We start from the raw sequence: 15,609 nt of genomic DNA on the forward strand, positions 1-15,609 counted from the left end.
AGATAACCAGGGATTTTATGTTTATTGGTTTATGGCAAAGCAAATAAAACAAATAACTGAGCAAAACAACAAGTTGGGAAGTGAATATCATATATTAACAATCACAGGTGTTCGTATATACTGTTTACAAATTACAGGACACGAGACTTTAGGACATCAACCCTAACAATTTCCCACTTTTCCTAAAGCGAAGTAGGGTGTATAAAAAACTGAGTACAAAACAATAAACTAGGGCATATAAAAGCCCAGTACAATAAAATCTCCCACTTGCCCTAGTTCATCCGCGAGCTATCCTGTAGACCCATGCTTCGTAGGTGACCCTCAAACACTGTAGTCTTGTAAGCAATAGAACAAAGTGTTTGTTTTATCGTGTAGACGATCGCGGGTACTTAGTACACGATGGTAGAAGAAGCGATACTTTACCGAGTGGTTCAAGACCCAGTTCGCCTGTTTGAATTGGAGATTCCTTGTCTTTGTAATAGTTAGCTTTTATTTTCGTGTTTTTAAGGCAATTTCACCCATTCATCAACTTTTATTCCTTATACATGTGATGTATGGTACTTATATGCCAAAGTGTTTGTCATATAGTTAAAAACCCACCTTATGTTGTGCAATTACTCATGCATCATGTATTATAAATGTTATAATGAAGCATGAAGAAATTACTTAAAAGTATGTGCATGCATCATGAAATATAAGAGTTATATTTTGCATGCAATGAGCATTATCATGCATCATCCTTTTATTATAAATGTTATAATCTAAGGGTGAATGGAAGCATGTTTTACTTGTTTCATTGCCGTTTTGTATAAGTGTTATATAAAAGAAGTAGTAATGAATGGACAATGTATTGAGCATGACACTTAGGCTGTTTATAATCGTTATGAGTGCCTTGCATGTGTTAGCTTAGCATTGTGGTCGTTTCCGTTTATTAGTGTTATAAAGGAAATTAGACCTAAAATCAATCATTCAGAGTTGCATGCGGACTTATGGTGAACTCAAGTTTTTAAAAGGGTTTTAAAATTGGATTGAGATAGACCTAAGTTCAAATTATTCTAAAGCGTTTAGTAACCTAGATTAATCTTTTAAAATCGGTTTAATAAGATTAAATTGGTTGGAATAAAAGATTAAATTTGTTGTAAACCTATCTATAAGGGACCTTTTGTCTAAGGCGGGTTCTGGCTAGGCTAGGGTTCTTAAGTTGATGAAAACGTAACACCCCTACCTAAAAAGATGAATTAGATAGATTTTCAACAAGCATGCAACGATTTGGTCAAAGACTCCATTAAAGAGTTTAATGAATGATGATAAAAAATTGTTCAACTATCCAAAGTAAAAGTTACTCTTGGTAAAACCTAAAAGTCACTTAGTTAAAATCCTTAGCCGTGTTTTTTCTAAGTAAGCTAAACCCTAGTTATAAAATACTCAATAGGAGGAAGAGGCGTATCAGATATGTCTATGATTCCACTCACGTTTCTCCCTGTATGTTCATACCGTGAGATTCATGCTTGGCCTCGAGAAGCCCAGGATGCATCCTTCTTCGGAAGGTGTTTGCATGAGTCAATATCAATGTGGACGGAGAGAGTATTTATATTAAGTGGGTGAAGGGTGTGTGTCAACACGTCCTATGGTCTCTGTCATTGGTTCACACCGTGAGATTATTCTGTACGCCCTTATGTCACCTTCGGAGCGTCCCCTTTCGAATGGGTTTTATGCAATTGGTCAATATCATGGTGAACTCCAGAAATGGATAGGGTCACTTTAGGTTTTTCCCCAATCGGATTTTTTCCTTTCGGATTGGCCTTTTGGGATGGACCTCTAGGGCTTAAAATGGCGGGTCACACTTACAGGAGATTGTTAAGTAAGTTAATGATCTCCCTGCCAAATCAATGATGACTTGTCGTTATAAGAACAAGAGTTGTTCTGGTATTAATAACTAGTTGAGAACTTCTCAATTCAGAGGAGGGATAACTGACCTCCCTTCGGCGGCTTTTGTCCTAAACCTTTGAAGCGTCATTGCGAAACTAGATGTCACACGGGGTTCATGTTAGTTTTGCTAAAACCTTATTGGATGTTGTTTTGTTTTACAACGGTTATTTGCTTAAAACCTAACGTAGGTCAATGTGTTTTTCTTTTCAACAACTCGTTAGTATTTCCATTTAAAGCTTTTAAAAATAACTGTTTATTTATAGTGGAAAGAATCGTGTGAAACGAATGTCGTGGCAAACGAACTCCATCCCACTACTCTCCAAAAGAGGAGATAAGACAGTAAATATGATTTATTGGTCTTGGAGACATGTCTGGTAGAGAATGATGATTCTGTATGGATCCTTGATTCAGGTGCTACCAATCATGTCAATTCTTCTTATAAAGGATTCAGTTCTTGGCAAACGTTGCCACAGGGAAAGATGATTCTTCGAGTCGGTACTGTTAAGGTTGTTTCAGCTGTTGCTGTAGGCAGGCTGAAGTTATTTGTTGACAAGAAACGTTATCTGTTACTAGATAATGTGTTTGTAGTTCCTCATATTAAGAAGAACTTAATCTCGGTTTCTTGTCTCATTGAATAAGGCTATACCGTCTCATTTTCTGAGAATAAAGTGTTTATTTTCAAGAATGGAATGGAGATTGGTTATGGTTCAATGGAAAATAACTTATATGTACTAAGGTCGTTAGTCATAAAAGCCTTGTTTAACACTGAAATGTTTAATATGGCAACAATAACTAAAAGACCAAAGGTTTCTCCAAAGGAAAACACCCATCTTTGGCATCTAGGGTTAGGTCACATCAACCTCAATAGGATTGAGAAGTTAGTGAAAAGTGGACTACTAAAGAGTTTAGAAGAAAACTCTTTGTCGGTATGTGAATCATGTCTCGAAGGCAAGATGACCAAACGACCTTTTTACTGGAAAAGATTATAAAGCCAAGGAAGTCTTGGAGCTTATACATTCAGACCTCTGTGGTCCTATTCATTGCTATCGTGATTTGAGCTGGAGTGTTTTGTATAAAATAGATTGGGAAAATAAAGTTCAAGTATAAATGATGCGTTGATGCTTTAATGCGTTTAGTAATTGTAATGCGTTTGTACGTTAGAAATATGCAATCAGAATGCTCGACACTTCTATTATTGACGTTCAAGTTTTCCTAAACCAGATCCAAGTATAAATCCAATTTAGGTTCCTGGTAAGTCCAGGATCGAACTCGGAGATTCAGTTAAACAAACGCAAACCTTGCGTTGTAGCTATTGTAGGGGTTTTCCTAAATATATTAGAAGAATGTGTTATTTACACTAAAGTTTTGTGCATGTGCAAGAAGATACAAAAGAGTTGAGGTGATTAAATGGATCATGCGAAAATGGATTTTAATGTAAGTGATATGCATCGGTATAAGATGAGTGTACACAAACCAGAATGTGATGTGGATGAGATGGGATGATTTTCTTATCTTTGTTTATGTGTTAAGACTTTATTCAACACTTCTCAATGCGAACAACATATAAAACCTTTCTCTAGGATGCATGCATCTAACATAGAATGCATAGACACTAGTAAGTCTATCTCTAGATGTACTAGGCATACTACTTGATGTGGCTTAGTTATTCTCTTGAACAATCTAAGTTAAAGATGCTTTTACCAATTGATCAAGTTGGCTTGAGCGTTGAAATGAAGTTTTGCATAAAGTATAAATGCATTCAACATAAACAAGAAATAAACAATGGTAAAATGTGATGGATCAAATATATGAATTTTATAAAGAAGCAAATTGTCTTTACAAAAGCAATATTCAATCAAATGCAATGAAAGCGATAAATGAGATGAAATGAACTGAGTTAAGCCGTAGAGTACAATCTCTTGTATCTCCTTGGCTCAATTCTGTTGTGTACAATCACTTGTATAGGAGTTGGACGAAGTATCTTTCTCAAGCTTGGCTTCCTCCGCTCCCTAACTGGCGGTGGTGGTGGTTCTCAACCCTTCTGAATGTCTTGGCACCACAGCATAGCTTAAACTACGACTACACTAATTACAGAGAGTGGGAGTCTTGATAATTTCTATGTACTAACTCTTACTTCGAACTCTGGAGGGACTTCACCTATTTATAGGCGTTGGTCATGTCGACTTGGTGAATGGGCAACATTAAAGTCCATGCCCTGGTCAGCATTAAAGTCCATGCCCTAGTCAATCACCTGACTCTCGAAAGCTTTTCAGACGCCGCCTGCTGCAGATGCCCATACTGAAAGTGGTGATGTGACACAATCAACCTGGATCAACGTATCTTCTTTGCGTTGAATTCCCTCCGCAGCATGACCTATGCGTTAGAACTTTTGCCTGCGACACTTCTTGATTATGCGTTAGCTTCTTGTTAAAATCCTGCAATTCAATGCGTTAGCGCCGCAGTATTTAGTAATAAAACTTCTTTTGCATGAGTTTGCTAATGTTTAGTAATTTCATGCGTTTCTTCTAAAAATGAGGAGAATTTATCATTAAAAACCTTAGTTGTTCCAACTTAAGAGCAAAAATAACTTATATTTCTACAAGTTTATCAGGTCTGATGAATGTTAGAGCTCAGGTGGGTATGCATATTTCATCTCTTTTATAGATGATTATTCAAGTTTGGTACTCTTCCTAATGTAACATAATTGAAGTCCTTGACAAGTTCAGAAGAGTATAAGGCTGAAGTTGAAAACTTGTAGGTAAGAAGATAAAATACTACGATCTGATCGTGGTGGAGAGTATATGGACCTCTAAATTCCAGAACTATATGATAGAACATGGATTGTGTTCCCAACTCTCTTGACCCCTGTGTACACCTCAGCAGAATGGTGTATCAGAAAGGAGAAACATGACCTTGTTAGACATGGTTCGGTCTATGAATGAGTTATGCTCATCTTCCAGACTCGTTTTAGGGTTATGCATTGCAGACTGCATTATATCCGAACAACGTTCCTCGAAAAGTGTTTCTAACAACACTTTTTGAGTTATCGAGAGTCTCGTAAAGTATTTACGCCACTCAAGATTTGGGCTATCCGGCACGTGTGCTACGACTAACCCAAATAATTGGAACCGGCGTTCGAAGGTTTTCTCTTTGTAGGCTACCCAAGGAAACGAGAGGAGATACTTCTATGATCCAATGAGAACAAAGTGTTTATTTTCACTAATGCTATCTTTTTGGAAGAAATCACATGAAGATCATAAGCCACGAAGTAAGCCTCGTTTTACGTGAGATCTCTAGTGAGACTGAGATTGCTGAGGGTTCAACAAAGAGTTGTTGAACAGCGACAGAGCAACAAGAGTTGTTTGAGGTCGGGACGTCTAGTCAACCAGCTCAAGAGTTGAGACTGCCTCGACGTAGTGGGAGGTTTATGAACCCACCGGATCGCTACATGGGTTTGACTGAAGCCCAAAACATCACTACGAATGATGGGGTTGAAGATCCGTTGCCTTTTAAGAAAGCAATGGAGGATTTGATCACTGGACGATGGTGAAGACGATCCTCAAGTATCTTTGGAGAATGAGGGTCTACATGCTTGTGTATAGAGCTAAGGATCTAACCCTTACGGGATACAACGTTGTTGATCCCTTTACAAAGGCCCTCTCGGCTAAAGTGTTCGAGGGTCACCTGGAAAGTCTGGGTCTACAGGACATGCGACATCTTGTCTAGGGTAAGTGGGAGATGACACTGGGGTATGCCTTAGTTTACTGTATATTGTACATTTTTATATTGTATTGTACATTAGTCTCTCGAATCAGTAGGACAAGTGGAAGATTATTGGGATTGGTGTCCTAATTCTCCTGGAGTCTCGTTGTTTCGTAAAGATACACATTATTTAATGAATAAAATAATTGTTATTTAATTCTAGCGTTTACTCATATCCAACAAACAAAGCTCCTTCGTTATCTTATGTGAACTTAAGCATGTATATGTGATATACAAGTGGATCATGCCTTAAGTGATAACCTAAATCAGTCTATAATATAAGGATTAAGGTGGGATACCTGATCTTGTTGATACTACGGATACGGCCCACTTTGTAGAGGTTTGCAAGTGTTGTAAACTACTACATATGGTAGATTTTGGCCATTCATGTGGAGACGTTGAGCGAGGATGTCCTATATAAAGAGTTTGTATAAGACCTGGATCACGAGATGGCTAGACTCTGTATATAACGCCGTTGATATTAGAGACTTGCATCTCACCTAAATGACCATAAGTGACGCGACCTCAATCCTGAGTATTTTGGGAACTTCTGCCTTTGGGGGCAGTCCTTTGATTAGTATGGGTGAGAGTGGCCAGATTGCCAACTCAACATGCCTACCTTTTTGGGGACTTGTCTGATCTGAGAGCTGGGAACTCAATCCACATGATGGAATTCACTTATTTTCCGAAGCAGAGATAAGTAGAGAGATTGCTCCCTTAAGGGTTGATTCTGGGGCATGAACATAGTGGCCACAACTTCTCTTTGGAAGAGAAGACTCAGTCATAGTAGGACTATGACTTATGTTTATTAGAGGGATCGGTGGTACTTAAAGAGACAGATGTAACTACAGGGGCATAACGGTTATCGGCCAACCTGTACTTACGAGCGATCTGTGAAGGGTTGTCGCACAGTTGATTAGTTAAGATGGACACATAATATATCTGTAGTAAAGAGAGTTCAGCTGTCGGTCTTTAGTAGAGTGCCTGACAGTTAACGGATGGTGGATCCCGTGACTAAAGAGTTTAGCCAATTATTCACGTACCATTGGAGCTTCGAGCTACAGGTCCATGAGGTCCCCTTTGGTAGCTTGAATTCAGTTGAGGATCAGTTCTTGGTGTTGATTTGAAATGTTCAAATTGACAAGAGGTAATTTGATTATATGTGATATAATCGGTATGATGTATGAGATACATCTAGTTGACGATTGATGTAAATGAGATTTACATTAAGTACCATGGAATAGAAAAAGAACTATGGTTTATATGTTTCATGAGATGAAATATTAAAACTATAGGTTATAAATATAGTATGGTAAGTTGGTTATCTTTTATATTTATAATAATATTAATTATTGGATAATTAATTCTTTTTCTTTTAAATAACCAAAGTAGTGGGTGGTTATTGGATCATGGTAACTGTGAGTTTAAAAGAAAAGTGGTTTCCTATTTTGAAAAGAAGTTTTTACAAACATTTGAAAAGGTTTTGAGTTTTCTCTCTGTGAAAAGAACTCACGAAGCCGTTAAGTAAATTCGGATTTAATAAACGACGGCTGGGCTAACTAAACGATCGTGTAGGTGCGAGCTAAACGATCGTGCAGTATTTACTAAAGGATCGCATAGTTTTGCTAGACGATCATTGGCCCAAGGTAAATGATCATGTAGTGTCTATAGATGATAGACCGAGCTAAACGATAGGCTAAACGATCGTATAGCTTTTGTTAGACGATCGCATAGCTTTATCTAAACGATTGGGCATTGACTTATACGATAGGTATCCGCCTTCTCCCACTTGTCCAGTCGTGTACGTGATCATTCTTTCCTCCTTCGTCTGCCTTATACCAAGTCCGAACAAAGCCCACCTTCTGAATTCTCACACCGAGAATACCAAGGTCGCCTTGTTGGTGGTGTCAGTGTAACATCCTGATTTTTATTGTGTAATTAAGTTTTTTTTTTTTTTGTTGGCTACTTGGATAAATTATATGAGATTTATGTTTTTGGGCTAAGCTAAAATATGATTTGATTATTTGAAATTAATGGAGTTTTATTTTGGCTTATATTTTGGGAGATTTGGTTATCTATTGAGATAATTAAATGTATATATTAGATTCTTTTTTTTAAAGGAAAGGGAGTATATATATATAAGTATAAATATTTTTTGGGAGATAATTAAGGAATTCGTTTTTTTAAGGGAAAAGGAAGAGTTTAATTTGATTATATATATTTATGGAAAGGGATAAAGGAATAAAAAAAAGGAAAAAAAAAAGAAAAGAAAATTAATTTAAATTTACTTCTCTCTCTCTCCTCTCCTCAACCCACACGCACGCAACCCTTTTTCCTTCCCTTCTCTTCTTCTTTTCCTTCCAGCCCTAGCCGCCGTCTTCCGCCTTCCAGCCGCCAGCCTTGCCGTTCCATTCGCCGTCACTGCCTTTTTGAGATTTGGGATTTGGATTTTGAGGCGTTGCTAACAAAGAAAGATCCATTCTCTTCATCGGAGAGTTTTAGTTTGGGTAAGTTTTGTGTCAGTTGATTGGTTATTCTTTTGGATTGAGATTAATAGTGGAAAAAAATAATAAGTTATTGATTTTGGAATTCATTCTTGATCAGATTGGCTACTTGAATCAAGTTTTGGAATTTGTCTTGGATCAATCCACAACTTTGGGTTGATTCAAGTTTTCCAAAGGTTTTAAGGAATTATTTGTGTGGACTTTTATTGTCTTGCCTTGACGCGTGTTATTACTATGTTTGACGGTGTTTCTACGGGCCGCTAGACATGCGTGAACCGACAGGTTAACGTTCATGTTATTATCATGTTTGACGATGTGCCTACGGGCTGCTAGACATGCGTGAATCGACAGGTTTACGTTCATGTTACTTTTATTTTCATGTTTCATGTTTTAACGTTGTGCCTACAGGCCGCTAGACATGCATGAACCGACCGGTTAATGTTCATGTTATTATTATGTTTGACGGTGTGCCTACGGGCCGCTAGACATGCGTGGGTCGACGGGTTCACGTTCATGTTATTATCATGTTTAACGGTGTGCCTACGGGCCGCTAGACATGCATTTCAAGGCAAGATAGTACGTCTTTTGGTTTTCCTTTCATCATCAAAAACTGATGTAACTGTATGAGCCACGGGCTATTTTTTCTTTGCTCGTGGATGTATAGTCTGATCCGGTAATGGGATCACCTACTGAGTATTTTATACTCAACCTTTATCCTTATTTTTTTTTTAGGTAAGGGCAAGGACACTCAGGCGATTGACAAGAGGAATCCGTGACAGTGCCAAAGGAACCAGAATTCGCTTCCGCATTTAACTATTTATATTTTCCCATGTTTTGTTTTTATCCATTCATGGATTTATCATAATTTAATTAATTAATTTATCTATTAATTTAATCATTTTTTATAAATTGTTTCTTGTTAAAAAGGATGCCCGGGTTGAACGATTTAAGATTTTGAGATATGTTGGAACATTTTTTTATAGACTTAATGCAGTTTAAGATTATGATTATTTTTTTTAATTTACTTTATTTTCTTCAATGAGAATATTTATGCATGCATGCAATAGCGATCCTCTTTTTAGTAGTCCTAGAAAGTGGGATTGTTACAATTGGTATCAGAGCCCGTGTTTTGGGGTTCTGGACTTATTATGTAAGTCCAGATTGTTCCTTTGGCAAAACGGATTCTTCGTCGTCACCAGGTATGTCCTTTATGAAAAGTATTTAGAATAATATGCACCCGAGTTAATAGCATTTATGATTGCAATTGATATGTTTTGTGCTAGTAAGGAAAGTAGCTGAGGGGTGGTTACGAATAACTGTCAGGAAAATGGTTCGTGTTAGGGGAAGAGGCAGTTATAGGGTTACTGGAAGGGGGCGTGTTCCCGTAGAGCAGAATCCGTTAGTTCAGGATCAAGATCCTCATGATGAGGATCCACAAGTTCAAGATGCACAAGTTCAGGACCCTCCGGTACCAGAGGATTTCTTACCACCTAGGGACCCCTCAGGGTTAGAGTGGCCGTAAACCCGGACACAAAGTAGAGCTCAACACACGGCCATGCCGCCACAGATACACCCCACCCCCGTCGCTCCAGCAGAGGTTACCGATTGGGCAGCCACTATTAGGGAAACAGTTACATCAGCTGTGTTGGGTAAGGTAAAGGACATGCTGGACGAACGACTGGCTCAGTTTGCCCAGTTCCATCAGACACCATCACCACAGGATCAGGTACCGTAAGTCCAGACTCAGAACATGATCCAGAACCAAAGCATGTCAGGCCTTTCGGTGGAGGCCAAGCATTTGCGAGATTTCAGGAAGTATAACCCTAGCACCTTCAATGGGTCACTAAAGGACCCTACCAAAGTAGAATTATGGATATCCTTGATTGAAACGATTTTTCGTTATATGAAATGTACAGAAGACCAGAAGGTGCAATATTCCGTTCTTATGCTTATTGGCAAGGCTCAGATCTGGTGGCAGTCGGCAGAAAGGATGTTGGGTGTAGGAGGGGATCCAGTGACTTGGGAGCAGTTTAAGGAGCGCTTTTACGCGAAGTACTTCTCTGCCAACCTGAGGTACAATAAGCAGAGGGAGTTCTTAGAGCTGAGGCAGGGACATAGGTCAGTGGAGGATTATGACCAAGAGTTTGACACCTTATCCCATTTTGCCCCGGAGTTGTTCGCCACGGAAGCCATGAGGGCAGAAAGGTTCGTTCAAGGCCTAAAAGACAGTATACAAGGTATCGTGCGAGCATTCAAACCAACCACTCATGTTGAGGCACTTCGTTTGGTAGTCGAGGTGGACCCACAGTCAGGAGATGAGTTTTCACAAGTATTCGGGGTGGGACCTTCCTTAGGACAAAAGAGGAAGGCGGATCAGAAGGCTTTCGAGCCTCACCCCCATCAAAAGGTTCAATGTTCAGACAGATCGCTTTGTCATTTTAGGTAGTAGGCTGCCGAGACGGGTACAGTGGAGAGGATTCGACCAGTGTGTAGCTCGTGTGGAAGACGTCACTGGGGTCGATGTTTGGCAGGCACCGGAGTTTGTTTTCATTGCAAGCGGGAGAGGCACTCGATAGAGAGATGTCCTGCTAGAGGCACGTTCGATTTTGGGAACCAGTTTGTAGGCCGTGACCAGAGGAGTTCGGGTAGGCCCCAACATCAGCAAGGTCGTGTTTGCTCTACCACCCGGCAGGAGGCCGAGAAAGCAGGCACTGTTGTGACAGGTACACTTCTAATCTTGGGGCATTTTGCGCTAGTATTGTTTGATTCGGGTTCGTCCCATTCGTTTATATCATCGCTGTTTGTTAAGCATGCCACGTTAGAACTAGAGCCTTTACACTTTGTGTTGTTGGTTTCCACTCCATCTGGAGAAATTATGTTAGCAAAGGAGAAGATAAAAGCATGTCAGATTGAAGTAGCAAGTCATACCTTGGATGTGACTTTAGTAGTCTTGGACATGCGAGATTTTGATGTGATTTTGGGCATGGATTGGCTAGCTGCTAACTATGCCAGTATAGACTACTCTCGCAAGGAGGTGATCTTTAACCCTCCCACGTGAGCCAGCTTTAAATTTAAAGGGGTGGGGACGTGGTCCTGCCCAAAGTTATTTTTGCCTTGAAATCCCAGAGGTTGCTTAATCAGGGTACCCGGAGTATCTTAGCTAGTGTCGTCGACATTAGAGAGCCTGAGGTCTCCTTGACTTTGGAGCCAGTAGTACGTGACTACCCGAATGTCTTTCCAAAAGAACTCTCAGGTCTGCCGTCGCATCGGGAGATAGACTTTGCTATCGAGTTGGAGCCAAGCACAACTCCTATCTCGAAAGCTCCATATAGAATGGCCCCAGCAGAACTGAAGGAACTCAAAGTTCAGTTGCAAGAGTTGTTGGATAAGGGTTTCATACGCCCTANGTTCAGTTGCAAGAGTTGTTGGATAAGGGTTTCATACGCCCTAATGTGTCCCCTTGGGGTGCGCCGGTGTTGTTTGTGAAAAAGAAAGATGGGTCATTACAGCTCTGCATTGACTATAGGGAACTAAATAAGGTGACTATCAAAAACAAGTATCCGCTTCCCAGGATTGATGACTTGTTTGACCAGTTGCAGGGAGCTACGGTGTTTTCTAAGATTGATCTTCATTCGAGGTATCGTCAGTTGAGGATAAAGGATAGTGATATCCTAAGACAGATTTTTGTTCGAGGTATGGGCATCATGAGTTCGTCGTGATGTCATTTGGGTTGATGAACGCTCGTGCAGTATTCATGGACCTGATGAATAGGGTGTTTAAGGAATTTCTTGATACCTTCATGATAGTCATCATAGATGACATTTTGGTTTACTCCAAGACAGAGGCGGAGCACGAGGAACATTTGCGAAAGGTTCTAGAGACCTTGAGGGTGCAACAGTTATATGCTAAGTTTTCCAAGTGTGAGTTCTAGTTAAAATAGGTGTCCTTTCTAGGGCATGTGGTGTCCAAAGAAGGTGTATCTGTTGATCCTGCAAAGATCGAGGCAGTCACGAGTTGGTCTCGTCCTACCACAGTTGGAGAGGTACGTAGTTTCTTGGGGTTGGCAGGCTATTATCGTCGTTTTATGAAGAACTTTTCCCATATAGCCACCCCTCTGACCCGGTTGACCAGAAAAGAAGCTTCCTTTATTTGGAGTAAGGCTTGTGAGGATAATTTCCAAGATCTCAAGCAAAGGTTGATTACTGCCCCAGTTCTCTCCTTATCAGATGGAACGGGTGGTTTTGTTATTTACAGTGACGCCTCCGAGAGAGGATTGGGGTGCGTGTTGATGCAACAAGGTAAGGTAGTTGCTTATGCCTCCCGCCAGTTAAAGAACCATGAACTGAATTATCCCACACATGATTTAGAGTTGACAGCTATTGTTTTTGCTTTAAAGATCTGAAGGCACTACTTGTATGGCGAGAAGATACAGATTTTCACCAACAACAAGAGTTTAAAATACTTCTTCACTCAGAAGAAGTTAAACATGAGGCAGCATAGATGGTTGAAGCTAGTGAAGGATTATGATTACGAGATTCTGTACCACCCAGGAAAGGCAAATGTAGTGGCGGATGCTCTAAGTAGGAAGGTAGCTCATTCAGCAGCCCTTATCACCAGACAGAGTCGTTTATATAAGGACCTTGAGCAGGCTGAGATAGCAGTGGTGGTAGGGGAAGTATCTGCGAAGTTAGCACAATTGTTAGTACAACCAAGTTTAAGGCAGAGGATCATTATTGCTCAACACAGTGATCCTTACTTAGTTGAAGTAGCACAACAAGTAAAGACAGGACAAGGTGGTGAGTTCTCCTTGTCAGCAGATAATGATCTTACTTTTCGAAGACGTTTATGTGTACCAGCAGATAGTGACCTCAAGAATGATCTGTTATGGGAAGCTCATAACTCCCCATTTTCAATACATCCTGGCAGTACCAAAATGTACCAGGACCTAAAACGTTGCTACTGGTAAAATAACATAAAAGTGGAGATAGCAGAGTTTGTCAGTAAGTGCTTGGTGTGTCAGCAAGTAAAAGCCCCAAGAAAAAAGCCAGCAGGTTTGTTGTAACCTTTGAGTGTACCGGAATGGAAGTGGGAGCATGTCTCGATGGATTTCATTGTAGGTTTGTCGCGAACGGTGAAGGGTTTTACAGTAATTTGGGTTATAGTGGATAGACTTACCAAGTTGGCACATTTTATTCCAGGGAAGTCTACATATTCAGTGAGTAGGTGGGCCCAGTTGTATATGAAAGAAGTGGTAAGATTGCACGGGGAACCAGTGTCCATCGTGTCTGATAGGGACCCTCGATTTACCTCCAGCTTTTGGAAGAGCCTTCAGGCAGTATTGGGTCTGTCTCTTATACACATCTAGATGTGTATAAGAGACAGGTATTGGGTACTCGTTTGGATTTCAGTATGGCTTTTCACCCACAAACTGACGGTCAAACTGAGCGTTTGAACCAGACACTGGATGATATGTTACGTGCTTGTGCACTAGAGTTTACAGGGAGTTGGGACTCTCACCTGCATTTGATAGAGTTTGCTTATAATAATAGTTATCATGTAACCATTGGTATGTCACCGTTTGAGGCCCTTTATGGGAAGAGTTGTAGGTCACCCGTATGCTGGGATGAGGTTGGTGAGCGAAAATTACTAGGACCTGAGTTAGTACAAACCACGAACGAGGCAATACAGAAGATTAAGGCCCGAATGTTGACGGCTCAAAATAGGCAGAAGAGTTATGCTAATGTTAGGTGTAAGAACCTGCAGTTTGAGGTAGGTGGAAAGGTGTTTCTGAAAGTGGCACCTATGAAGGGAGTGTTAAGGTTTGGCAAGAGGGGTAAGTTGAACCCTCGTTTCATCGGGCCATTTGAGATCTTGGAGCGGGTTGGCCCTGTAGCATATCGGCTGACCTTGCCCACATCTCTTTCTGCAGTTCATAATGTTTTTCATGTTTCTATGTTGAGGAAGTACGTAGCAGACTCATCTCATGTTGTGGATTATGAGCCTTTGCATTTAAATGAGAACCTGAGCTACGAAGAAAAGCCCATTCAAATCCTGGCCAGGGAAGTGAAAGTTTTGCGCAACAAGAAGATAGCTTTGGTGAAGGTTCTTTGGCGGAATCACCAGTTCAAGGAAGCAACGTGGGAGCGTGAGGACGACATGAGGATGCATTATCCCGAGCTTTTTCAGGATTAGAACTTTCGAGGACGAAAGTTTCTTAAGGGGGGTAGAATGTAACATCCTGTTTTTTATTTTGTAATTAAGTTTTTTTTTTTATTATTGGTTACTTGGATAAATTATATGGGATTTATGTTTTTGGGCTAAGCTAAAATATGATTTGATTATTTGGAATTAATTGAGTTTTATTTTGGCTTATATTTTGGGAGATTTGGTTATCTATGGAGATAATTAAATGTGTATATTTGATTCTTTTTTTTTAAAAGGAAAAGGAATATATATATATAAGTATATATATATTTTGAGAGATAATTAAGGAATTCGTTTTTTTAAGGGAAAAGGAAGAGTTTAATTTGGTTATATATATTTATGGAAAGGGATAAAGGAATAAAAAAAAGGAAAAAAAAGAAAAGAAAATTAAATTAAATTTACTTCTCTCTCTCCTCTCTTCAACCCACACGCATGCAATCCTTTTTCCTTCCCTTCTTCTTCTTCTTTTCCTTCCAGCCCTAACCACCGCTGTCCACCTTCCAGTCGCCAGCCTTTCCATTCTGTTCACTGTCATTGCCTTTTTTAGATTTGGGATTTGGATTTCGAGGCATTGCTAACAAAGAAAGGACCATTCTCTTCATCGAAGAGTTTTAGTTTGGGTAAGTTTTGTGTCAGTTGGTTGGTTATTCTTTTGGATTGAAAGTAATAGTAGAAAAAAATAATAAGTTATTGATTTTGGAATTAATTCTTGATCAGATTGGCTACTTGAATCAAGTTTTGGAATTTGTCTTGGATCAAACCACAACTTTGGGTTGATTCAAGTTTTCCAAAGGTTTTAAGGAATTATTTGCATGGACTTTTGTGACCAAGTTGAGGTAAGTGATACTATTACTGGTGCCTTCATGCCAGGCGTTCTAGATTAGACCTATCAAGTTACTTGGTTGACTCTGAAGCATGATTTTTGTTTGATATTATGTTTTGCTAGTTGTATGGTGGTTACAAGTATTATGAGCATGTTAAAATTATAATCAGTACTGATATTATGTATGTGATGCATGAATAGACCAGTAGAGTGGTTTATTGTCTTACCTTGATGTGTGTTATTACTATGTTTGACGATGTGCCTACGGGCCGCTAGACATGCGCGAACCGACAGGTTAACGTTCATGTTATTATCATGTTTGATGGTGTGCCTACCGGCCGCTAGACATGCGTGGGCCGACAGGTTTACATTCATGTTACTTTTATT

General features: G+C 39.7%; 1 protein-coding gene across 1 annotated transcript; it reads left to right on the forward strand.

Annotated features, from left to right (window-relative positions):
- The first annotated feature begins 9,945 nt into the window (after positions 1–9,945).
- LOC120075457 lies at positions 9,946–14,387 on the forward strand. Its single transcript, XM_039028866.1, is given in 9 exon segments — positions 9,946–10,609; positions 10,727–11,206; positions 11,299–11,493; positions 11,739–11,864; positions 11,867–12,040; positions 12,305–12,576; positions 12,646–13,157; positions 13,266–13,530; positions 13,578–14,387. Coding segments are annotated over 9 exon segments (3,498 nt in total).
- The last annotated feature ends 1,222 nt before the right edge of the window (positions 14,388–15,609 follow it).

The sequence above is a fragment of the Benincasa hispida genome, chromosome 4, assembly GCF_009727055.1.
Source record: "Benincasa hispida cultivar B227 chromosome 4, ASM972705v1, whole genome shotgun sequence".
NCBI classification, from domain to species: Eukaryota; Viridiplantae; Streptophyta; class Magnoliopsida; order Cucurbitales; family Cucurbitaceae; genus Benincasa; species Benincasa hispida.